The 25,826-nt window shown below is 51.1% G+C and overlaps 1 protein-coding gene across 2 annotated transcripts; it reads right to left on the bottom strand.

Annotated features, from left to right (window-relative positions):
- CDS2 (CDP-diacylglycerol synthase 2) lies at window positions 1-25,761 on the bottom strand. Of its 2 annotated transcripts, none has more exons than XM_075117549.1 (13): window positions 25,740-25,761; window positions 11,209-11,351; window positions 10,092-10,188; window positions 9,589-9,686; window positions 8,681-8,820; window positions 6,902-6,960; window positions 6,082-6,164; window positions 4,452-4,539; window positions 4,050-4,118; window positions 3,232-3,384; window positions 2,805-2,924; window positions 2,115-2,218; window positions 1-1,450 (listed from the first exon to the last, which is right to left on the bottom strand). In XM_075117549.1, exons 3-13 carry the CDS (start codon window positions 10,146-10,148, stop codon window positions 1,321-1,323), a joined length of 1,101 nt encoding a protein of 366 aa, XP_074973650.1. In that variant the 5' UTR covers window positions 10,149-10,188; window positions 11,209-11,351; window positions 25,740-25,761; the 3' UTR covers window positions 1-1,320. The 2 variants fall into 2 exon arrangements, with proteins under 2 accessions (XP_074973650.1, XP_074973649.1); XM_075117548.1 differs by lacking the exon at window positions 25,740-25,761 and adding an exon at window positions 25,209-25,361.
- Window positions 25,762-25,826: the final 65 nt, after the last annotated feature.

Below are 25,826 nucleotides of genomic sequence, written 5' to 3' on the forward strand. Positions count from 1 at the left end.
AAAGTTTTACAATCTTTAGGGCTCTCATTTTTAAATAATAAAAAAATATGACAAAATAAAGGAAAGTATTTAGATAAAACTTGCAACTATTACGTACAAACTATTCCTGACAAGATTTAGTAAGCGAAGCAGGACAGAAGCCTGCTGGTAAATGAACCCAGACTGAAATGCAACACAGACCATGACAAACTCAGCAGCACAACATCTAGAACTCAAGTAACAAACAGGTGATAGACGTGATCCCTGAAAGAAAAACAAACTAGCCAGCGGGCAGCACCAGCGGCGTGCTGGAGCCCCAACCGGCAAACTTCAGAAGAAAACCAAGTTGGAAACTGCTCTCCAAATTAGTTAAAATATCCCAGTGCGGGGTTTCCAACCGCCGAGAAATGAAAAAAGTGTGGTTCAGTGTTTCTTAAAGGTTACTTGATCGGGGAAAAACGAACCAAGTTATTTAAAGAGTTGGTCTTCCTCGGCAGGAATTTCTCAATGAAATTTCAATGTTCTTTAAAACCTATTTACTTGGTTCGGCTTTGAAGCAATTTGAACCTCCCACACTCCCATAAGCAAGAATCAGTTTCTTGACTCCTTGTCCCCGGTCTATTTCTGGTTTAATTGGTTATAAAAATCTTATTTGCCAAAGTATCAGCCATAAGGGGGGGGGGGGATGTGAGAGGCACTGCAAAAAACAGCAAGTGGAAACAGATGCACGTGCCTGGCTGGGCAGAGGAAATATGGCTGGATTAGTACAAGATCACCTCGCAATCAGCAGAGCCGCGTGCTCACCACGCAGCGGGCAAGGGCACCGCACACGGGCGTGAACGTGGCTTTGCGGGAAAATTAACGTCGCATTCACAGTTACCAGCAGAGAAAGTGACGGTCCCCAGAGCCGCCATCGTGAACGCGGCCCGGCACGACAGCTGGGGGGCTGCGCGGCTTCACCTTCCCTGCTGGCTCCCACGCGCAGAGGCGGTCGTACGGACAACGCTTTGTGTGTTCCCTGCATCAACACACCCACAGGAAACACTCAGCTCTGCCTACGTGCATCGAAGGTTAAGAACGGACCACGAGGACCCTCTTACTTCACCCAACAGTCCTTCCAAGCCTTAACTCCTATTCAGCTACAAACCCAAGATTTGCTCATTTGAACCAAAGCTATATAAATATATTATCAAAAAAAACCCCCACAAATGCAAACGTTTACCAAGAAAGGAAGAAAAGTTACAGTGAAATGAGGCCTTGTTATTGTCTTAAATCAGGCAAGCCAGGAATTTCCTCGAGGAGGCTTGTCTGTTTTCAGTCCTGTTCCAATCGCCGGGCTGTCTATGCATCCTCCGAACTACCTAACATACCCTTGTCAACAAGGTGTGCTTTTAGCGTGTTGAAGATGTGGAGCTGCTGGTCTGGCCGCAAGGTTAAGAACTGCTGGATCAGTTTGCTTGGGTTAGGACCTCTGAAACACAAAAGCATCGTTATTAATGAGTCACACTGCTAAATCTCAGTGATCTGGGAACCCAAGTGCAACTTCATCGAAATAAAGAGCCATGTTGCCCATCCCTTTGCCAGTTCTACCCAAGGAGCTTAACTCCATTTGAGATGTGGAAATGGATTCAAAGGCACAGGATGCTGAACGGTAAACAAAAAAACCCACCCCAAACCCAAAGAGGGCTGTGCATCTTCCCTTATCAGCAGATGCTCCCCCTCAAAAATCAAGGCAGCCACATAAAGACAGTTCCTCAACCCCTTCGGTACATCTTTTATGCTCTTACGGGCTTTCTCTGATGCTTGGCTCAGAATACTTGCTCGTGCTACAAAATTAGGTTTGTCTGCTCGTTCAGCTCTGGAAACCCCGCTCAAGATTCACAGGGATGCAGAGGGATGCGGAGGGGTTTCAGAGGGACTGGAATAGCAGACCTGGGGAAGCGGGGGTTGTGTTTCCAGCTCTGCATGACCCTGCTAAAAGATGCTTCCCTTCTTCAAGCCTCCATTTCCTCTCTTTCTTTGTCTTGTATTTTTAGATGTTAATCTAACAGAGATAACAACTGCCTCCTATTACAAGCCTGTACATCACTTGAGTTTGACAGGGCCCCCGAACTTCACCGCGAAGCAATAAATACCTGATAAAGCTTGCGATGTACACGTTAACAAAGGTAGCCATCAGGTACTGACAGTCAAAGCGGTCCATGATACCCCCGTGCCCTGGGATCGTGTTGGCAAAGTCCTGCGCAAAGCAGAAGGGATTGTATTTAGCAGTTTATGCACGACACTCATACCCTTGCTCTAATTCTTCCCAGAAGGCAAAAGTCAGACTAAGAAGACATTTTCTTTAATCTCTCCCTGGTTTTAAAAGTTTCTCCTTTACGAAGACTACCAGTGCCTGAGGGACACCAACGCTTAACTCAGATCTGTCACTCAAAGGCCACGGAAGGCTAATGTTTATCTCTTGCAACGCTGTCTTGCCTTTCAAGGCTTCTTAACTGAACACGAGCTGTTTACACATAAAACCAGCCTGCAAGACATCAAGGGAAGCCTCAGATTGCAAAATTTCCTGACTGGGTCTTTCTTCCTCAACCTCAAGTTCTGCAGCAAAGCAGGGCTTAGAATATTACAGCTGAAATGTTAACGTCTCTCCCCATTCAGTCAGAAAAACTAGATCCTGCTCCAGCATTTTACCTGTGACTTAAGAAACCTCCTCTCCCTTCCCAAAGCTCACAGCCTGCGCTCCTTGGAGCACCAGGGCTGTTCAGAGTGGTAGCAACCATTTAGCCTTTCCTTTCGAAAATGTAAATTCCCTTGACCACCCTCACCTTGATTTTGAAGGCCCTCTTAAATCCACTAGCGAAGAAGCCTCCGAATGGCCCAATGAGGGAGGCAAAAGTAGACAGTGCGATGCTGTGGATTTGGAAGGGGTACATCCGGACTGTCTTCTGCAGAAAGAAAAACATGTCAGAGAAGGATTTGCATCAAGAATAGCACTGTCCACCGCTTGCCCTTCTTTCTGTGCTCTCCAGGCTTCAGGTTAGTTGGTTTTCAAGTGGGTTAATGTCCTACCAGACTTGGGACACCTCCTTTGGGCCTTCAACCAATGTGGAGCACCACCAAATCCCCCCTTTTTCTGGATGGACTATCATCCCTCGTCAGGTTCCTTCAAAGACCGTCGAAAATAAAGCCCTGATCTCTTTTCTTGATGTTCCTATCCCCATAAATAAGATCAATACACAGAGAGAGTCCTACCCAGCCCACCACGGACTGCAGCACCAAGGGGATGTTGTACTCCTGTAGCTGGAACAGCTCGGAAGGCTCACAGTCCACTGTGAAGCTGTTGGTGTCGTTGTTGAACTCCACCGGACAGGTGAAGCACCGGTACCCAGACATCACGTAGGACAGCTTCAAGAAGAGAGAAAAAGGGATGGATGCAGCAAGAGAAAGCAGGATTAGTATTTTCCTGAGCAATGTGGGAGAGCCGGTCTCAAGGGAAAAGGCGAGGAGGAGCCTCTCAAGGAGACACAGCGAGGAGGGAGCCACACTCCCGGCTTCATTAAGAAGTTTACTCTTACTTCCTGAGAAGCAGTAATTGGCTAAAGGCAGAGTAAGCATTTTTGGTTAGTAAGAGCATCTGTTCAGCAAGCAGCGATGAGAGCCCCGCACAAACAGGCTGAGACACGCTGCACCACTTGGCTGACAGAGAGATCATCATCAAAACAGATAAGAATATTTCAAGAGCACTGAATTCCCCACACATCCCTTGAAAAGATGCGCAGCATTCACACAACAGCAGCAGGAGAAAGTTTCAAGGACAATTATCGTGACGAACACGTCACAGAGTCTAATAGGGACTAAAAACTTCCTCCATCTGCAGGATCTGTGCACAGCACGAAGCGGTGCAAGCTCTGCACAGCCATGGACCAGTTCAGCTCCTGGTCAGTAAGGAAAACGGGAAGTTTCTGACAAGAGCTGGGAGAGGTTAAAGCGTGACTGCATTTTTTAGATAAAACTCTGTCACCCTATGAAGGGACAAGACCAAAGAAATAAGCACCACGACTGCTACTTACCAGCAATCCAAACAAAACAGTGGCAAAAAATCCTCCAATAAAACCCTCCCAGGTCTTCTTCGGGGAGAGCTGCCAGAGAGAGGGAGAGGGAGGGTCACAAACCGTACATCTCCGCACGCCACTGCACACCTACGCAGCCTCTCTTCGCTCATGAATTGCTGAGGCAAATAAAAACTGGTGCCACCAACCAACAAATAAGTGTTTGGTCAGAACCTGACGCTAACACCTCGGTCTGAAATGGTTCATTTCACTTCACAGCCTCAAAGACTGGGACGCGCACCAAGTTTCATTTGCAGGCTTGCTTCAGATGCACAAAAAGCCACAAAACCAGAGATGAGGGAACACAGGAGTAAGACCCAAAGAAGGCAAAATGCGTGTTTTGTCCTCCAAAGTGCTACGAACCTTGATGAGTGGGGTGCGGCCAAAGAAGAACCCAAACATGTACGCCATGATATCATTGCAGATCACGCAGGAAATTGGAACAATGAACCTAGATGGGAGAATCATAGAATCATAGAATTGTTAAGGCTGGAAAAGACCCTTAAGATCATCAAGTCCAACCGCCAACCTATCACTGCCAAGCCCAGCACTAAACCATCTCCTCAAGCACCATGTCTACCCTTCTTTTAAATACCTCCAGGGATGGAGACTCCACCACCTCCCTGGGCAGCCTGTGCCAATGTTTGACAACCCTTTCGGTGAAGAAGTTTTTCCTAATATCCAACCTAAACTTCCCCTGGCGCAGTTTGAGGCCGTTTCCTCTCGTCCTGTCACTGGTGACTTGGGAGCAGAGACCAGCCCCCCCCTCACTCCAGCCCCTCTCAGGCAGCTGCAGAGAGCGAGAAGGGCTCCCCTCAGCCTCCCCTTCTCCAGGCTAAACCCCCCCAGCCCCCTCAGCCGCCCCCCAGCACACTTGTGCTCCAGACCCTGCCCCAGCCCCGCTGCCCTTCTCTGGACACGCTCCAGCCCCTCAAGGGTCTTCTTGTCCCGAGGGGCCCAAACCTGAGCCCAGCATTCGCGGTGGGGCCTCCCCAGGGCCGAGCACAGGGGCCCCATCCCTGCCCGGCTCCTGCTGGCCACACCAGTGCTGACACAAGCCCGGAGGCTGGTGGCCTCCTTGGCCACCTGGGCACACTGAAGAACCAAACCACTGGAAAGTGCCAAGATCAGACAAGCTCCACGACTTAACTAAATGAGCAGTTCCTTCGTAAAATGCCTTGCAGTGGCACCACCTCAACATCTCCCCCTCCAATGCAATGCAAGGAGCACTCGAAGCTCCTAGGGAAATCCAAGGGATCACTCTAGCGCTCTGGACTGAAAAGCAGGTTGGGTACCCAGAATGGCCTGGTTTAAGCACTTGCCACACATGACATGCTGTTAGACAGTCGCCCCCTTTCTCCCCAAAGAGGCTGCATTTTAGCTGCAAGCAGGCTGCTCCCAAAGCACTCTGGGCTGGCTGTGGCACACCGAGGAACACGCAGTCTTAAAGCGGCCAAAATTAGTTCTTGGCCCTGCTGGTTTTGGGAAGAACACCGAAGGGGTTTCGCCTCCACACAGCAGCTCGAGTACGGTGGCAGGTTGCAATCTCCTTCCTTTCACACCACTGCTTTTACCATTATGCTGAGAACACTGGCCCCAGGCAAGTGCTGAGCAGCACTTTCCCATTTGCTTGCTAGATGTGGGTATAAAGACAAAGCATCTACACAGCCCTGACGCTGCCTGAAAGGTCCCCGCACCCCACAGCAATTTTCAGATGCTTCTTTACAACTCTTTATATTGCTCAAGCAGCACAAAGCAAGTCGCTGAGGTATCACTCAGTCTTTCGCTTTTCTGTTCTGAACAGTTGGTCCCTCACAGGAAGCACCTTCTCCTTGACCATTTGGGTTTTTTTTAGAAGAACAGTTTTAACTCAAAACACGGTCATTCGTTTCAGGCTGCAGAGCCTGAATCAAAGAATCAAAACATGAAAGAATCAAAGTAAAAAGAGCCTGAATCAAAGAATCAAAGCAACCCGGAACACACGGCAACTCACCATATCATTCCTTCAAACAGGTTGTGAATGATGAGGTGCGACTGGGTAACAACGATTAGCAACGTCACATGGGTCCATCCGAACTGGAAGAGAAGACAGCGCGCAGTCAGCCTGCCTAGAGACCCTGCTCATACGCACGGCTGGCAGAAGCCAGATGCTGTTAGCTACCCCTCAGACAGAGAACGGCTCATGCACGTTCCTAGCATGCACCTTCACCATGACAAATACCAAGAGTCAGGAAGAGCAGGGAACAATTGCCCGTAGTAGTTTACGGGCGTGTTCTTCAGCTCAAGCCCAGCGGTGACCCTTGTTGGGAAGACTTCTGCTGGACCAAATGCTCTTTAGCGCACCCCTATCCCATACGTAGCAGAGGACTGATAGAGTACAAGCCATGTCCCTGTGTGCAGAATACACAGGAAAGCAAAACTAGTCAAACACAAGCAATGCCTTACTGATGTTTGGGAGAAGTGGGACGTACTCAATTAACCCTGGTGGCCCTCAGTACAAGTATTACCCAGTAACTCCCAGTACAAGAGTCCAATAGCCTTGTGCAGTCCTCTCGGCTTGCAAAAGGTTTCTTAATAGCATCCATAAGGGCAGAGAGAAGAGAATACATGTTTGCAGGGAAATTCAGTCAGAGCCACCTTCCTAAAAATACAGTCTGCTCACAGTAACGTTTCTTCCAGGCAGCATTACGATGCACAACCAGCACAGAAGCATCTACTGACACATTTTCTTCTACGCAACATTTTCAAGCAGCCTACACTGTTCATTCTTCTGCCTCCAACTGGGAGCAGCCAGGCCCTGCGTTTAACCTTACCATGTAGAACTGAAGGCGATAGTGTTTCTTCACCAGACTCAAGACAAACATGCAGAAACCTGATGAGAGACAGAAGGGAAGTAAATGGTGGGAATGTATCTTCAACAGTAAGAAATACTTTTTTTTCCATGACATTGCACAGCTCCTTAGGTTCTTTATTTGAGTCAAGCAGCAATGTGGAGTGGGAACACGCTACTTTGGAAGTCACAAAATACCTTTGCCTACAAGTAACACTTGGACAGATGAACAATCAAGCCTGGCTGTCCCGTACAGATTAGGGAGGTTTTTTTCCTACAGAGCCTCATGTAGGAGATTTGCCACCACTACTCTAACCATGCAGCCAAGTTACAGCATCTCTGAAGAGCAGATAACTTGCTATGGATACTGCATTGGACACAATCATAGAATGGTTTGGGTTGGAAGGGACCTTTAGAGGCCATCCGGTCCAACCCCCTGCAGTGAGCAGGGACATCCCCAACCAGATCAAGTTGCTCAGGGCCCTGTCCAGCCTGACCTGGGATGTCTCCAGGGATGGGGCATCTCCCACCTCTCTGGGCAACCTGGGCCAGGGTTTCACCACCCTCACTGTAAAAATATTTCATCCTTATATCTAGTCTAAATCTCCCCTCCTTTAGTTTAAAACCATCACCCCTTGTCCTGTCACAACAGGCCTGGCTAAAGAAGTTGCCCCCATCCTTCCTACAGCCCCCCTTTAAGCACAGGAAGGCCACAATAAGGTCTCCCCACAGCCTTCTCTTCTCCAGGCTGAACAACCCCAGCTCTCCCAGCCCAGCCTTGTCGCAGAGGGGCTCCAGCCCTCGGAGCATTTCTGTGCCCCCTCTGGCCCTGCTCCAACAGCCCCGTGTCTGTCCCGTGCTGAGGAGCCCCGAGCTGGAGGTGGCGCTGCAGGGGGGTCTCACAGAGCGGAGCAGAGGGGCAGGACCCCCTCCCTCGCCCCGCTGCCCGCGCTGCCGGGGATGCCGCCCAGGGCACGGTTGGCTTCTGGGCTGCGAGCGCATGTTGCCGGCTCACGTCCAGCCTTTCGTCCCCCAGCACCCCGAGCCCTTCTCCGCAGGGCTGCTCTCAATCCCCCCATCCCCCAGCCTGTGCTGATACCGGGGGCTGCCCCGACCCAGGGGCAGGACCTTGCACGTGGCCTTGTTGAGCCTCACGAGGTTCTCCCAGGCCCACCTCGAGCTTGTCCAGGTCTCTCTGGATGACATCCCATCCCTCGGGAGTGTCAACTGCCCCGCTCAGCTTGGGGTCACCTGCAAACTTGCTGAGGGGCCACTTGACCCCACTGTCTGTGTCCCGCTGATGAAGATATTAAATAGCACTGGTCCCAGTATGGACCCCTGAGGGACACCAATCGTCACCAGTCTCCATCCAGACATCGAGCCATTGACCATGACCCTCTGAACGCGACCATCCAACCAATTCCTCATCCACGAACAGGCCACCCATCAAATCCGTATCTCCCCAGTTTAGAGAAGGATGCTGTGGGGGGACGCGTCAAAGGCCTTACAGAAGCCCAGGCAGATGACAGCCATAGCTCTTCCCTTGCCCACTGGTGCAGTCACTCCGGCACAGAAGGCTGCTCGGTTGGTCAGGCAGGACTTGCCCTTGGGGAAGCCGTGCTGGCTGCCTCAGATCACCCCCGTCCTCCTCCCTGTGCCTTAGCACAGCTTCTAGGATACAACACTCAGGACAAGACTAGTTCATGGAGATTTATTCCCTCCAGCCCAGACAAGATTAACCAACAGAAAAAATGATCTTTACCTGTTAAGTATAGGGCAAAAGAAATGAAGCGGTGGTATTTGCTAAGAATTCGCAGGGGCTCTTCTCTCTGAACCAGGGTGAAGAAATAATCTGTCACAGTCTCACCATAGAAAAAGTAGTTTACGCAGAGCAGGAAGTACCTGTGAAGGATACAGATGCTCGTTAGCAGGAACCCTAAAAGGCTTCTGGAGAAACACAGAAAGCGACTGATCCCTAAGGTCTTTACATTGGTCCAGTACATTGCAAACAGGCTATCTTCAAGTGACAGCCAGAACTTTATTTCCCCTGTTTTAGAAATGTCACCTTCATTTAAACTAGTGGCTGCATTGCTCATAGAATCACAGAATCATTAAGGAAGTGTCACCCAGCTCCACTTTACAACGGATCACACCATCCAGGTTCAGTTTTGGCCTTCTGATGCACAAGGCCTTTCTGCCTTTAGGTGGCACTCCTCCACAGGCCTCGGCGAGCTTGCGCATCTTGAAAGTACACCCTCTGTGCTTCCTGAAAGCATTGCTCCTGCCCTCTCCGCAGCCCTTACGGCCCAGTGTCCAGCCCGGTTTCACAGCCACCTAAAATATCCCATCCCACCCACGCAACCGCGTCCGTCTCCAAGGGGTGGTGCCCGTCAATGCTGTCCCTTGCACAGATCATCGGATTCAAATCTCTGCGCATTAACAACAGGACAAAGTTTATCAACTCGGGCTCTTTCAAGATATTTATCTATCATGAGTTGTGGGGGCTTTTTCTTTACAGGAGCTGCTAACACATGACACTGGTCAACACACAGCAATCCCCTGGTCTCTGGTTTGGAGGTAGCCAGATGATCCCCTTGCTGCCTGTCTGCAGTGAGATGAAGCATTCCTGCTGCACGCAAGCCTGGGGAGGGGAGCAGCCCCCTTACTCACCAGCTGAGCGTCCTGAACCAGGGCAGGTCATATGAATGGTATACGTTATAGCCAATAGTGATAATCTCGTGGAAACATTTGATCTGGACACACATCACCTGCACAAAAAGGCATCCAGAAGCTGTAACACATGTTGGTTAAACATCTCCTTCCTCAAGGAGATAAAAAACATGCATGGGCAGAGCAAAAGATACTTTAGCAGTCTCTATCTGGCAGGGGTCTCCTCACCCAACATGGGAAGCACACCATGTTATTGTGCCCTCCCCTTTCCTCTGTAGGAGGTTTCTAACAACCCCTTGTATTACTTTCAATTGCAGCCAAATGCTGACTGCCGGGGCAGGCAGTCACAGGTTCCTTCCAGGTTTCCTCTATGGAGAGAGAAATCCAGCGAGCTGAAGAAAGACCTCTAAAGCCTGAGGCTCTGAGCTGCCCACCCCAGCAACGGTCCCAGCAACCTTCCCCCCATCACTGGGAACATCAGGGCATTTCTCTGGAGCACTTACTATCATCATTAAGACCATGGGTCCCAAGTAGATGATGATGAAGAAGAAGGTGATCATTGCCAGCGTGAGGATCCCTCTTACCCACCAATTCTTCCATCTAGGCCATAGACAAGGAAAGATGTTAGAGAAAGTCAAATCAAAACAAGGAAGCACGATAGCACTTCTACCCTTTGCACATCACAGGAAGGAAACTGAGCCCTGGAACCCTTGAGTTTCCTTTCAGTGCTGTAGAGAGACCTTGATCTACTGATGAAGGCCCAGTTGCAGCAGCTGCAAGGCTACAGCTCTGCTCAGTCTTCCCTGATACAAACATCACTAAATGCAGAACACAGGTGCAGAGCATCTCCAAGGGCACTGAAACAGGACAGCAGAGTGTCTGTTCCTGTTCCGCTATAGGTTTCCCACACCTTGGATGAGCTGCATGATAAGTTCAAATAAATTGGGGACCATTAGCCCTCTCTGCACTCCTTCTCAAGAGCAGACATGGGCCCTGGCGTGTTGTACCCTCGCTACTCTCCAAGAGATCCTGCCTTGAGCCTCTCCCACCCTCGCAGCACACCCGGGAGAGACACTTTCTCCCGTGATAGCAATAAGATGCATTTCCCCCAAAGCAGTCTGTAGAGAACCTTCCTGGTTTGTTCTTAGATCTTGCCCTTATCAGCATGCTTTTCTCATGCATTCCTGCAGAAGTAGGTCACACTAGTGGTTAAAAACCATTGCAGTTTTAGTCTTTGCAGAGAGCTCTCAAGCTCTCAGCTTTGCTGTCAAAGCTAAATGCAACTGTCTTCTGCCCCACTCAGGCCTCTTTCCACCTGCCAAGAGCGAGCGTGTGGCCAGGCAGCCCTCCCACAGCGCTCGCCTGCCCCCCGTCCTCTCCCACGCGCAGCAGCCCTGAGCGCTACACTCCGCTCGCCCTGCCAGCATCACCATCATCTTCTGTTCCCCGTGGCCTCAGGGGCACCTTCCTGCTTGCCTGCCAGGGAGGGAGAGTGCGGCGCTTCCGAGAGCTGCTTGTTCAGCTTCCAGCAGCCACTGCCACGCTGCTGGAGCTAGGAAAGCCGCAGCGAAGGCGCAGGGGCCCTGGCAGCGGAGGGGAATGATGCCCAGTGAGTGCTACCTTGAAGACAGGTGGGAGAGAGCTTTGTTCAGGACCTCTGGAGTATCATCCGATGTTGGCACCGGGGGTGATCCTCCAAATTCGGATTTGCTTTCGCTGTCTGATGCTGTCTCTCCATCCAGCTTGTTCTCAGACTCTGACTCCTGCAAGGTAAAGAGAGACGAAGAGCTTTATTAGACACAGTGCTGGCACTCCCTAAAGAAACTCAGACCAGCCCACTGGTTGCAATGCCTACCACCACTCGCTTTCTGCGTAAATGAGAGGAAGAGAAGAAGAAAATATTCTGGGCATCACATGGGGTTATACCCACGAGTAACAACCCCAAGTGTTTTAGGTGACATGTACGGTGGGGTTTGCTCTCCATCAGTCTCAGCAGCAGCTACAGCAAAGGACCTGTTCCCTCTGAACAGTTAACGACCCCTCGCAGTTGATTAATAAGTATCTCCAAGTGCAGCAAGTGCTTAAGGGACACGGGCTTGTTAGCAGGAATTTTCACAACGTCTCCCAATCCTCAGGCAGATCTCCAAGTATGCAACATTGCCCAAATTAGACAGAAAGAAAGGCCTTCAAGTAGACAGGCTCAAGGCTTCCAGGCAGGCTTTTCAAGTGCTGACTTTACATGTGGGCACTAAAAATAACACCGAGCCCATCCTCAAATAGCTGAAGAGGAAGAGCATGGCTTATCGCTCAGGCCCAACTATCCTCTCTGGCCACGGAAGAAACCTGATGGACTGGAAAGAAGTACACATGCTTTCCCCGCCCCTCGTACTGCTCCAGCACTTAGAGCAAAGTCCTGTATTTAGAGGGTAAATAAATACAGGCAAGGCAGGAGGTTAGTGAAGGATCTGCAACAGGCCAGTGGTGGAAAAAGGATTACGAACGACCTCCTGGCTCCCAGGCAGTCCCGTGCCCCCTCTCCAAAGGCAGTTTTTCCCCCTGTCCAGCTCCTGAAGAGAACTAATCCAAATTTCCACGTTTTGCCCCTCATTTCAGCAGCAGAGCTTCATTTTGCTCCTCAGTCCTTGAAGTAAGGAAGGAAAACACCACTCCCTGGGGAGCGATTGTGCATCAGGCAAGGCAGAGCCCATGTATTTGGCCTCAGACCCTGGGCTATTTTAAAACTCCTGGAAAAGAGAGCGTATCTGGAGGAAAAGCAGGAGGGAGCCAAGCTGACAAATGCTGGGAGCTCTGCAAACAAAGCAACTTCATCCCTTTAGGCTTCCAGTGCTGCCTCATGCTTGGAGAGGGGGGACCCCCACCAAAACCAGCATCTGCTGGGACTGGTTTGGTGTAAGCAAATCGAGGGATATTTGCTGTTCACTGGAGCAGTAAGACTTGAGTAGTTCCCTTATTTAAGGCAGGAAAAAAGAATTACTCCTCAAGCTGTGATGTACCAATGGCTGTGGGCCAGGTTCTTAAAACAGACGAGGACAGCTAGATACCATCAGGCAGAGGCAGCTAAAAATACGACGGCGTTGTCAGAGAGGACTTCCGGGGACGAGCGAAGCCCAGGCCATGGCACCAGTCACACCCTGCGCCGCACCCTCCTCGCCTTGCGCCGCGCTTGCTTCTTTCCATCCCCATCGACTGGGAAGGAAGAGGGAAGTAAAACTAAACACCTCTGCCAGCACTCACGTGGGTTTGGAGAGCTGGCAAAGAAATGCAGCTTGGCTTGGTTTTCAGCTGGTTTTTAACTGACCTGTAAAATCCGCTTGTCCCTCGGACTTCAGAGAGATTTAGTGCCATTTAGCTGGGAACTCACACAAGATCAAATCTGTAAGGCAGCTGCAAATGGCAGCAGGCAAAAAGACTGGAAATGATAAAGCTCCCTAAAGACCATGAGTTTGGCATCCTATAGCAGAGCACAGGTCAGGGGCCCTCTTCCTGAGCAGGCTTTGGGAGATCAGTGCACTCTAGCTACAGTCTACGTCTCCTGTTGCAATGCCTTCTCTGTGCTTTCTCCCAGAAGGGGATTCTCTGAAGAATTCCTGTGAGCAATCTAAATAACAGAGGAAAGCTCCAGCTCCAGCCTGGCCAAACAGAGTTTCTCCTTCTGGTCTTCTAGATTGCCTTTAGGAAACAGGGGCTTTCCTTCCCTTGCTGCACGTTTCTAAAAAAGAAAAATTAATGTGGCTGATCCGACTCAAATGGGCAAGGACGTGCTGAGCTCCTCAGGGTAACCACCGTCACCGGTATAGGCTAAGCCCCAAAACCTCACGCAGATTTCTAATGCAGTCCAAGTATCCATCATCTCATGCAAGTCCCAGGGTCACCAGCCACGCGATAAAAGGAGCCGGCACTGAAACGGGGAAGCGGATCCATGCCAGCATCCCTGCATTTTATTCCCTGAAGCACTGACATTGCGAGGCTCAGTGCAGAGCAGCCACGTTACCCCTTGCCTGCAGCCCAGAGGATCACAAGTTTTGCCAAGGGCTCAGAGACCAAAAGAAAGGGAAAGAGCACTGATGCCCTCCTCCCTTCCGCTCCTGGCCAAGAACATGAAGGATGAAGGCAACTGCATAGCTCACGGGACAGAGGAATTTGATGTTGCAACCAAGCTCATCTAACAGCTGCTGGAATGGGCAGTCCCGATCTCTGCCATAGCCCAGCCGATGATTTTTTTGCACTGACACCGATGCTGCAGCTAAATTGATGTAAACCACGTCACCAGTTACCTGATCCACTGATTTCAGTGCAACGCCAAACCAAACCGCATCCTGCAAAGCGTTTTGGCCTCCAAAAGCAGGAGCAAAGCCTCACTCGATCAGTCCAATGGCACACATATCCCACTGTTCCCCCCTTCATCCTCAGCAGTGGGACGGGAGAGGTTGTGCAACGGACGTGCAATATCCACAGCTCCACCAAACGTTGCCACATGATTTCCAGAGAGCACAAAGAAGGCAACCAAGAGATTTGTCACGATAAATGGATGTTGTCAGGGTTCAACATTAAATGTAGGACTCCTTCCTGCCACATGTCTCGCTTGCTCAATTTAAGCCTAATGGGAGGTGGAAGAAAACATTTTCCCTGATGGAAGAAATCGCCAGTCAAAGTGAGGGCTAACACACATTTTCACATCTTCATTTTGAAAACAACTGAGCAGCATCGCGAATGAGCTCTTCTCCCTACTTGGATCTCTTTCTGAAACGGAGCGTTGAGATTATACAGGACATTGTGCCAGCTATGGAGGACTCAGTAATTTACACTATTTTTATACCTTTTATGCAAATTGCAACCATCAGCCTACAAATCACCAGTTTAAGCAGCTGAGCAGGGTGCTAAATAACTTGTTTAAGCCTGAGCATGATGCACCCTGGTCTGGGCTACTTAATCCAGCTGTGGCATTGCCTTGGTAACACGCTCCTGCACGTTTCCACTGCTGTCTCGCTAGTCCTCCAGCCGAGCCAGACAGATCCTCATCCCCGAAGGATAATCAGCAGACAGCAATGCTTTCGGCAAAGCAGCTTGCAGCAGCAAGCACAGAGTGCGAGCGGGCACAGACGACAGCGGGTGATGCCTGCTCAGGGCTATCGCCGGTGAAAATTTAAGCTCATTACGGAGTCAGTGCTTCTGCAGGGAGCTTGTGACTGCAAGGGGCAGGTTTGGGCTGTGTTAAGCCACAGACTGCAGAGTGCCCCACGATGCCAGTTCAAGCAGCATTTCAGGGAAGCTGGGTCTAATAGCTGTCATTCTGCCACCAATTCTGCTGCTCCCCTAAGAAACAGCGGGTTTCTGATGCCTCCTGAGTGCTGTTTTCTCCTATTTCTGCCTTGAAACAAAAGCCTGGAGAGACTGAGACATGCAGCAAGTGAACCCAGAAATTGTGACTCGTCTTGAGGGTGCCAGAGCAGGGGCACAGGCTGCCCAGAGAGGCTGTGGGGTCCCTTCCCTGGAGACATCCACACCCCGCCTGGACGCGGTCCTGTGCCCCTGCTCTGGGGGTGCCTGCTCAAGCAGGGGGTTGGATGGGGTGGTCTCCAGAGGGCTCTTCCCACCCGCGTCAGTCTGGGATTCTGCCTCCTTCCCCAACCACTGGACCGTACTCTCTCCTTTAATCTTCCATGGACCTTTTTTCTACCTTTTTTGGTTGTTATGTTCTTGCTAAAATTGAAGCTTTTTAGCCACAGGCTCATCCTCGCACACATCTGATCATGCCTGAACCAACTATGACTTTGAGGTAGCAACTACCACAGCATGACACCAGTACCGAAAAGCTTCCATCTTGCACTGGGGTCTCATTGAACCAGATGCTGCCCAGACAAATGGAAATGCAGCCCCGTCACCTTTCAGCAATGCCACCACTTTCCGCTGGTGCTCCTGCGCTGGGACAGAGCTGTCGCCAGCTCTATTTATTCCATATTCTCTCACCAATTTTTCCTGTTAGCTCTGTCATTGCTATTCCCTCTGCCTCTCTCCTCCCAGGCAGGAGGAGGACAGAGCACTCAGTGCAAACGTGTGCCAGGATGTTAGAGATCTACATGCACGATGCAGAGACGGGAAGCAATTAAAACCCTTTAGTAAGAGCAAAACAAACTTCTCCTCCACTTACCTTGGAATGGGGCTTTATTTTTCCATTTCTTTTACAGGGTAAGCATTAAGTCTATTAAAACATAATCAGAGGCAGTAGCTTTTACTGGCTTTTGTTACCAACATGGAGTTATTAAATTGAAGGGCTCTTTCCTGTGCAAATCTGCCTGGCCAGCACTGCAGGCAAGCCCAGTGCTCCTTCTTCCATTTATCGTCTCAATATTGAAGGCTTCTTAAAGAATCAAGGGAATAAGTCATGCAAGAATAAAATCAAGACAACAACATACATTTTATCCTAACTCATTCATTTCTACACAAGTCAGGATGAGAAGAAAGAGTAAAACCCACAGATCTCTGTGCAACCTGTTTCTCCTGCCTGATGCACCAGAGCAGACGGAGGAAAAAAGCCAGATACCTACTTGCTTGTTATATTTTTGAAATCAGTAGATCTAAGCAACATTTGCGAACAAATATTTAATCACCCTAAAGAAAGATACACGGAGAAATGAGTTGTCTTAGCTTTCTTTAAACAACTTAACTCCTGCAAGCATGTGGTACAAAATTTGCCCTCACATTTTAAATGGCTTTCTTGCAGCGGAAGCTGTGAGCGCCCGGTTTTTTTGCCCAAATATCCATGACATGATCTCAGTTGTCATAGAAACAAGTCAGTTATCTCCCTGCCAAAAAATTTCTGCCCAATACAGAGATACAGTTAAGTATTCAATGCTGGTAGATTAGATTAGTTCAAGAAATCCCGTTATTTGTGCACCCTTCTTGAAGCAATGCGTTTTTATTTAGACTTCCTGCCAGATTTCAACAAAAAGCTGTGACAGAAAATGGTAATACACTGCTAAAGAGAAAAATGTAGTTGCTTTTTCAGGCAATAAAATTGGCAGCTAGAACAACAGGAACCAACTGTACTAAAGCCCCTACTATTCTCACCTCTGAGCACATTTGCCAGACTGAGGCCAACCTAATTAGTCTAATGGATACAAACCCAGCAGCCTCAGTTATGAAAATCTCAGTGTTTTTCGCAAAACTTCCTATGTCCAGGAAAACTGCCTGCTCCCTCCCCCTCTGCCCTTCTTCACTGCCCTACCTACACAGCACCTGCCCATCTCCGGCGGCTGCCGTGCCGCGGCCAAAGCCACCTCCAAGACACCCACCAAGGTGGCATCACAGAACCACAGACTGACGCGGGTGGGAAGAGCCCTCTGGAGACCACCCCGTCCCACCCCCTGCGTGAGCAGGCACCCCCAGAGCAGGGGCACAGGGCCGCGTCCAGACGGGGGGTGAATGTCTCCAGGGAAGGGACCCCACAGCCTCTCTGGGCAGCCTGTGCCCCTGCTCTGGCACCCGCACAGGGAAGGGGTTTGTCCTCATGTTCAGGTGGAACTTCCCGTGTTCCAGCTCATGCCCGTTGCCCCTTGGCCTGGCGTTGGGCACCGCTGGAAAGAGCCCAGCCCATCCCCCTGACACCCACCCTTTAGATATTTATAAGCACTGATGAGATCCCCCCTCAGCCTTCTCTTCTCCAGGCTGAACAGTCCCAGGTCTCTCAGCCTTTCCTCACAAGGGAGATGCTCCAGTCCCCTGATCACCTCCGTAGCTCTCTGCTGGACTCCCTCCAGTAGTTCCCCATCTCTCTTGAACTGGGGGGCCCAGAACTGGACTCAGCACTGCAGATGTGGCCTCACTGGGGCAGAGCAGAGGGGAAGGAGAACCTCCCTCGCCCTGCTGGCCACGCTCCTTTGAATGCAGCCCAGGACACCGCTGGCCCCCTTGGCCCCAAGGGCCCAGTGCTGGCTCAGGGTCACCTCGCTGCCCCCCAGCACCCCCAGGGCCTTCCCAGCAAAGCCGCTCTCCAGCAGGTCCCCCCCAGGCTGTGCTGGTGCGGGGGGCTGTTCCTCCCCAGGGGCAGGACCTTGCACTGGCTCTTGTTGAATCCCCTGAGGTTCCCCTGGGCCCAGCTCTCCAGCCTGCCCAGGTCTCGCTGGATGGCAGCACAGCCTTCTGGTGTATCAGCCACTCCTCCCAGCTTGGTACCGTCAGCGAACTTGCTGAGGTTACACTCTGTCCCATCATCCAGGTCATTGATGAATATGTTGAACAGGGCTGGGCCCAGCACAGACCCCTGGGGAACCCCGCTAGTTACGGGCCTCCAGCCAGACCCTGCCCCGCTGATCACGACCCTCTGGGCTCTGCCCTTCAGCCAGGTCTCCACCCACCCCACTGTCCTCTCATCCAACCCACACTTCCTAAGCTTGCCTGTGAGGGTGTCTTGGGAGACAGCGTCAAATGCCCGGCTGAGGTCAAGATAAACAACATCCACTGCTCTCCCTTCACTCACCCAGCCTGTCACGCCATCACAGAAGGTTGGTCAAGGCAAAAAATCATCCCGCTACTCCCTAATTACAGGATATTCTCCTTTAGAGGTTTACAAGCTCAGAAGGTGAAACAAGAGAGACAAGTTTGGAGACCATTAACAGTTGAAGGAAGAAGCAAACAAGCGTCCAGGCTTGATTTGTACTAAGGTCCCAAAAAAGCACTGGCTTTTTGCAAGCGGGCACAAAGTAGCTCACGTCCTGGTGCTGGTCTAGGGGAAAGCGCTTGAACTTCTTTGGCTGTGCCGTTATCTGCAGGGCAATTAAAATCAAGTTTCTCATGTCTCTCCATCAAGATTATCCCACCACGCTGGCATCTAGCGGTGACTGCTTAATTTGTTGTCTCAAAAAAACAAAGGTCAGTTTTCATTTATGTTTACATGAGACTCCCTTTCCCGTCCTGAAAAAACATATTCCAGTTGAAAGCGTGCACAGAAATTAGGGCATGCCTAGAAATGGAGACCATTAGCAGATAACATCACAAAAAGCATAGATGTTTGCACAGTGGCTGATATAACTAAGAAGACTCCCACGGCCATCTCATGTTCCCAAGGCTGCCCGCTTTGTTTTGAACACAAGCAAGCTCAGCCCGCCAGTGCGATGTGTTCGGAGGTATGCACAGTTTGCATTTAGCAGAACAGTCTGATAGAAGAGCCTGACCTCGGTGTCAGCAAATGTGATTCATGCGAAGTCACATATCCTGGTGACTCACTCGGCACAAGCTAATCCTCTGCCTGGCCCCCAACACAGCACCCGCTCTGGGGTCTGTTTATTCCAGGTAGATGGTAAATGCATCAGGCTCCAAGCACTTTTGAGAAGCTATTATATACAAAAGAGCACAAAAATAGGTTGCTGGTTCTGGCATTCCCCCAGAATTTCCTGCTGCTAAGAAAGGAACCTGCCTCCCCCTCCGAAACACGCGACAGAGATGTTTTGGAGACTGGCTTCAGTGCTGGGTTCTCCTGGGTCTAACTGGCAGCCCTCTGCTACCGTGGCATTTACCAAACCGGCAGACCTTGTTGTCCCTGCAGAGACAGAGAAACACGTACAGAAACAAGGAAGCAAAGCTCCTGGGCGCCTCTTGGAACCGGTGTCTGAAAGAGGCTGCCCCAGCTCGGTGCTGCATCTGCACCACTTGGCACAGACACGTCGATCTGTTGTTATTCAGAAGAGCTGTGAGAAACAAGAGGGAGAACAAACAGCTCTGCACAATGGGTACACTCTTCGCATCGGAAGGTTAGTGCAGGAAAAGTCTGGTTTTGTCCTCCAAAATGAGACCTTGCATCATGCCAAGGCCGATGGCTTCTGACCCTCAGTTCCTCTGGAGTTCTTTTTCCAAAACCTGATTGGGAAAAAGTCTTACCAGCCTATTAAATTTGCTGGCTATGGGATGGCACTGCAATCTCTTTCACATTTCTCTACTGGTCAATCCTGTTGGTTTTATTTGAAGTAATCAAGGAAAGGAGCCATGTGGGACTTGGAGCAGTGTGTTTAGATGTAATCCTGATGAACCCAAACCAGCAGTTTTCAGAAGTCACAGCTATCATGATAAACCTGCAGAATATCACACGACCTGCTCTAAAGAGAGATCTAGGAATCTTCATGGTCCTTTATAATGCTGGAAAACGTAAATCACAGAAAACTCATGTAAAGCAGATCACCAGGAGGGACACATGCTAACACAGACCAAATTTGGGGGAAAAGAGAGCTATTGACAGGCACAGTGATAACTTTCTGTCCCAAATTCCTGCAGATGTGTCCTGGACAATACAAAGAAAAGTGGCAGCATTCTTTTCTTTCAGAAAGGAAATATGTATCTGCTTGGAAACACTGCACCTTCATGTCAGTTGGTTTCCCAAGGGTTTTATCGCCAAGGGTAGTCTACCCCTGGCACACACCACTGCTCATTTAAAGCAGGCAGGAGTATAAAATGGTTTTCTTGCCACCTAATGTGTGGTATGTGGTTGATGGACAGCACAATCGGTCCCTGGTTTTCCTCCCCGCTGGGAAAAGAAACACAAGTGTCTCATCACAACTTCCCTCTTCGCAGCACCAAACGTCCCTCCGTTCACAGGAATCACCCCCAGCGCATCACTGCAAGAACACGGCTTCGGAAGCGCAAGCAGAGACGCCGTTCGCGTGTAGAACGGCTCGTCTGAGCGCTGAGCAAGAGCCCTGACCTCAACCTGCAACGGGATGTGCCGCGGCCTCCCTCTGCCACCCTGCGCTATACTGCCCTTACAGCACACCACAACCAGAGGCGGTCGGGAGCGAGGACAGACTGCTGGAGCGGCACGAGGAAACTCGGCAGGAACCTCCCAGGCCCACCAAGACCCAGGGAGAACGCTTCGGAAAACAGGTCAGCCATCTGCCTGGAGGTAATGGTGACTTGTCAGATACCGCCAAGAGAGACACATGCTTAGGGAATGTGGCCCTCCAGACCAGGCAGAAATAAATCATCCAGTCATTAAATAAGGATAGGATACAGAAGCCAGCTCTGAACTATCCAAAGGGCTGAGTAACAGAAGAGCACTGTGCATTTGGGGGGTTTAACCTGAGCGCTGAGAGCCTCTGTGCTTGCTCTATCATGCACAATTGCTGCACACAGCTCCGTGCAGGCTGGGAAGTAAAGGACCTCCTCACAGCCCAAGGCGGAGTCATCCAACCCTTAAAATGACAAAGAACCTCCCTGGGATGAAACTTCTTCGGCATCGCCACAAATGAGCGAGGAAATGGGCAGTTCGAAGGAGAGCCTGAGCACTTTGCAAAAAGGAGCAGCGGTCAAGTCAAACACCATCCAAAGGAAATGAGGAGCAGCCTGCAGCTCTCTCATCAGCCCCATGGCAGGCCAGAAGCTGGCGAAGGTGTTAGATCTGACAGCTGGTTCTAGTGAGCTCCATTAGAAATGCAATCAGTCCAATTTCTCATTGCTGCAATTAACAGTAACAGATAAAAACGCGCTCTTGTTGGCAGGCAGACGTAAAGCTGAGCATCAGACAGCAAGGAAGGCTGAAATGTATTCTCGCATCAGACCTGAGATTGCTACCATCTCTCAACAAAAAATGAGGCTCCTGCTTCAGCAGAAGCCAAGCAAACTGATGCTTGGTATCAAGCCTAAAATAATATTAAGGGTTATTAAGAAAATAAGCCTTTGGGGTGGGTCTGAAAGCAGACCTGTACTTCTGCCTCTCCTAAGAGTGGATGAAGAGAGGCATCACTCTGGTGGTTTATTGGTTTTGGTCCTACAAGAACCTCACCTTGTTATCACAAACTCCCAACTACCAGGAGCTCTCCTGTGGGCTGGGAAGTAACAGGATTTGACACTGCCTAAACCTTCAGAGCGCCCGCACTGTTATTTCTTTACATCCTGCACCCTCTCCCAAGTCAGACACCAAAATCAGAGCTGCTGCATCCTCTCCAGCGCACACCAGGGAGCCGCTCACATCTACCCTTCACCCTCCCAAGCAGACCTAAGGGACAGTTAGCTGTCAGCACCAGCATTCAAACACCCGGCATTTACTTAGCTCAGCATCTTCAAAGCATTTCAGATCACTAGGGAAGTCTTGCAAAATGCCTGGAAGCACAAGAATCACGAGGTTTGGAAGCCAGAGTTTTTCACTTTTTGTACTACACGGCACAGATGTAAGCCAGAGAAAAAGTCACATCATCAGTGCACTGCAAAACCAGGCCAGAAAGAACAAGAGTCCTCATCACTGAAGCCTTCGTAAGTACTGAAACATTTCACCCTTGCACACTTCACACCTGCTCGTCAGGGCCTCGTATCAGCAAAGCAGCGCTCTTGCAACCACCATCACGCCCTTTCCCCTATGAAATGAGCATCCCTAGCTGCTGTGCGTGCAACGAGGTGCCGAACGCTGCCCGGTGGCACCTGCACGGGCCACCGCACAAAAACTCCCGCCAGCACAGCAGCTGCGGGGGCTGCTTCCATTTGCGCTTGCAGCTGCCACCTCACTTAAAAGGGACGGTATTTTCCAGCAAGACACTGACTGCCAGTGCCAGCAACAAAGGGGTCGGTAAACAAAGCCACAAATGACGTAGCAGTGTGATCTGCCGCCCAGATAAGCCTGCCTCTAAACAGATCTGCCCTCCTCCCCTTCCATGGGACTAGGCCATGGGATGTCAAAGACTCCCCCTGGATTTCAGACAACTACGAGTGCAAAAGGGAAAAACCCTCTGTTCTCACTGTCAAGAACAGAAGTACGAACCGCTATTGAGAAACGATTTTAAAATCCCATTAAACCAGCAGAAGCGTTCAGGAGCTCTGCACTCATCGTGAAACGATGTTCTTCTGCACTTCTGTTCTCTTTGGAAGCTGGAAGAGAAAATGTGATTTAATGGGATGCACAACTCAGGAGAGAAGGCATTGACCTCCGGTTATAGGCAATGAATGAGCCTACAAAGCACCAGAATGAGCCTGCAAAGACCAAGGGAGAGTGGGATCTGTAAGGTAAAGAGAAAGTAGAAGTTGTTTCAGTCACCTGATCTCAGATACCTACACATTAACAGCAACAGTCAGCAGTATCTAAGTCCTCTGGGCTAAGAAAATGGGAACTGAGCACAAATACATCAGTGCAAGTTTCCCTGTTTTTTCACTGGAGAGATCAGAGGGAGCCCACCGATCAGAGTAAAGAGATGCTGCCTTGTTCCCTGTGAGACGAAGACGGTGTGTTGCACAACAGTTTTAACAAAAATCAATTTAAAAACGTTCTGGCACGACGGTCTCAACTGAAGCAGCACAGTTTCAGCTACAAGCATTGCCCTGTGCCAGCGGGGAGGAAAACATCAAAGCTGTGACACTGTGCAAGGGTTAGAGGACCGGAAAGTGAAACCAGCCTCTCTTTTCCATTATCAAAACGGCAAAGTGGGAACAAGTACAAAATACAACTTCCCAGGTCTTATCGTAAAACCGGCCTTCATGTTTACATCCCGTTTTAACTCGTTTCTTTTAATATGCCGAGAGCTCTTTTCAGAAGACACCAGGGTTTCTGCAGAACACAATAAGCATTGCTAAATTATTGTTCTTGGCAAGGCCAACCGAATGACAAAGCAGAAACGGGAATCTCCCCTCTCGACAGCAGTACCTGCAGACAGCACTCTGGGCAGGCAAAGACCACTAATAAACATGACGCGCGCGAGCAATTTTGCCGCATCAGCGTTATCCCGATGTTATTGCCTGGCTCTGCCAGGCATTTGCTGAGCACCGAGACACAACAGCTCGATCTCAGGGAGGAAAGAAAAATCTGCCGCTGGGGTCTGCTGCCGCGGAAAGTGCAACGCTGTAGGATTTCACTGATGGCAGGGCTCCTGCCACCAGGTAGCCTCCTACCGGGCTTGGTTTTAACAGTTTGGGGAAATGCTCTGCCTCCCGTAACTGCTTTCAGTTGTTAAGAGACATCGCATTCAGCACCTCAGAGGAGCTGTTTTTCACTGCTTGGAAACATCTTTTCCTTGTTTGTTTGGGTTTTTTTCTCTTTTGCAATACAACTGAGCTGCTTTAGGGGGAGGGGTGTGACATACACATCCCCTCCCTCTAGTACGGACAAGTCACGTCATGGCTCAAAGGTACTATTAGAGGAGCCCTTCAGAAGGCTCGTCATATGTCAAAAGCATACTTGCCTGGAGATAACAAGATTGCACTCAAAATAGCGGCCCTCTGACCTTCTTTAGGAACACATCACAAGAAGCTAAAGCAAGATTGCGGCGTGGCTGAGGGACTTTGTTCGCCTACTGGTAAAGCAGTCGTAGTCCTTCCAGGCTGCTGAGGGACGCCCTCCAACTCCCACAAAAGTTCAGGAATATAAAAGTCCCTGAAGATTTTCTGCTGCAAAGTAAATTCCAACTGAGACAAACATACTTATCTAGAGGATAACAGCTTTGCGCTCCGCATGACAACAACAAAATAGGAGCCATCTTATTGCTCTCTTAATAGAGGTGAGTAAATCTGGACGTCACACAGCTTCGTGTGAGCTACAAAAAAGGCAGAAACTTCAGATCTATACCAAAGAGAGCCATTCTCGACGCCGTCAGTGCTTTCTGTCCCAGCTCCCTCTCTAATCACATCAGAACAATAAAGCTTCTTCAAACCTGACCGTGCAGCTCCTAGCAGGTGTTAAACTCGAATTCAGAACAGCATTAAATGTGACGTTTAAATTGCAGAAGACATTTTGCCCGATGATTTCACGCTTCTCTAAATTGTGCACTTAATGCATTAACAGAGGAAACATCAATACGGTGCTAAGGGCAAACGGACGAGGAGGGAGTCGCTCCCCAGATACGTGCATTAAATACCAACGCAGCGAAGAACCGCTTTTCCCTCCGGTTTTTGCTCTCTGTCACCCCACAAATACTATTTACAAAGTTTTTCTTTGACCACTTATTCCCCTTGTTCCTTTCCTCTTTGGGGAGGTGCAGGAGTGAAGATGACAAGGGTGACATGACTCACGGAGCAACTGCCAAGCTCGGAGCATCCAACTGCGCTTGGGTTTAGAACACAAGGGACACTACAGGAAAATATGGTCAGGTTTTCTTTTCATGGCTCTTCTTTGGAGAAACGCAACCGTTAAACCTCACTGAAGTGCCGGTGCAGCCCACGCGCCCCGGTGCAGGGAAGGGGTTTGGCTTTGGGGTGACCTGGGGGATACCGAAGTCTTGCCGATGGGCACCCGCCGGGTTTTGGAACCCCCACCTGAGGTGCTCCGTAACGCCAGTTTCCACCCAGATTCTCCGCGCTGCTGGAAAGCGGGACCCGGGAGGGGTCGCGCAGCCACGGAGCGGAGCTGCCCCCGGGGCCGGGCTTCGCTCCTTCGGGGCCGGTTTTGGGGCAAATAAACCAAGGGACGGGGGCCCTGGCGGCGCCGCAGGGGCGCAGGCGGAGCCCCGCAGTATGCGGGGTAGGACGGGGCTGGCGCCGGCGCCCCCGGCCCCGGCGGGAGGCAGCGGAGGGTCCCCCCCCGCCGGCTGCAGGCCGCGCCGCCGGCCCGCCGCAGGCCCCGCGGCCCCGATCCCCCGGCGCAGCGCCGCCGCCCAGCTCCCCGGCCTCCCGCCTCGGCTCTGCGGCCCGAACCTCACCTTCTCCTCGGGCTCCGGCGCCCCGCCGGGCTCCCGGCCGAGCCGCTGCCGCAGCTCGCTCATGCCGGCCCCACTCCCGGCCCCGCTCCCGCCGCTCCGCGCCGCCGCCGCCGCCTCCACCGCGGCCACCAGGGGGCGGGCGAGTGCAACCCCTCCCAGCTGCCGACCAATCGGCGGCGAGGGATAGACGCGTGGGCGGGGCTCGCCCGAGTTTGGCTCCGCCCAGGTGTACCCGGATGTGTGCCCGACGGTGCCATGATGGGTGGGCGGAAGTGCGCACGGCCACCCCCGGAGGGGTGGGGAGGGCGGGAGGCGGCGTGGCGCGATCGGGAGCAGCCCCGCGCGGTGGCAAAACCGTGACGGGTTTTGTCTTAACGAAGCGATTGTCGCTGGTTCGCACTCAGGCCCGGAGTTCCTCCCAGGAACTGGCGTCTGAGAAGCGCCGTCCAGCTGTCCCTACGGGCAGGCCCCGCGGTGTAGGCGGAGGGCGGGCTGCAGGGACCCCACACACACACTCACAGATACAGACACAGACACAGACACTCCGTGGGGGCGCGGGGCGGGAGCGGCCTCCCGGAGCCGCCGATCCCGCCAGGCCCCGCCGCCTCGCGGCGAGGG

The sequence above is a fragment of the Phalacrocorax aristotelis genome, chromosome 24 (assembly GCF_949628215.1).
Source record: "Phalacrocorax aristotelis chromosome 24, bGulAri2.1, whole genome shotgun sequence".
NCBI lineage: Eukaryota > Metazoa > Chordata > Aves > Suliformes > Phalacrocoracidae > Phalacrocorax > Phalacrocorax aristotelis.

Bases quoted from the DNA above. Each gene is read 5' to 3' on its own strand.
- CDS2 (XM_075117548.1), bottom strand. From the start codon at position 25,271: ATGAGCGAGCTGCGGCAGCGGCTCGGCCGGGAGCCCGGCGGGGCGCCG. The intron at 10,189-11,208 runs GTAGCACTCACT...TCTATGGCCTAG, and splicing joins CTCTCCCACCTGTCTTCAAG to ATGGAAGAATTGGTGGGTAA. The intron at 4,540-6,081 runs GTGAGTTGCCGT...TCTCCCATCTAG, and splicing joins CTGTTTGAAGGAATGATATG to GTTCATTGTTCCAATTTCCT.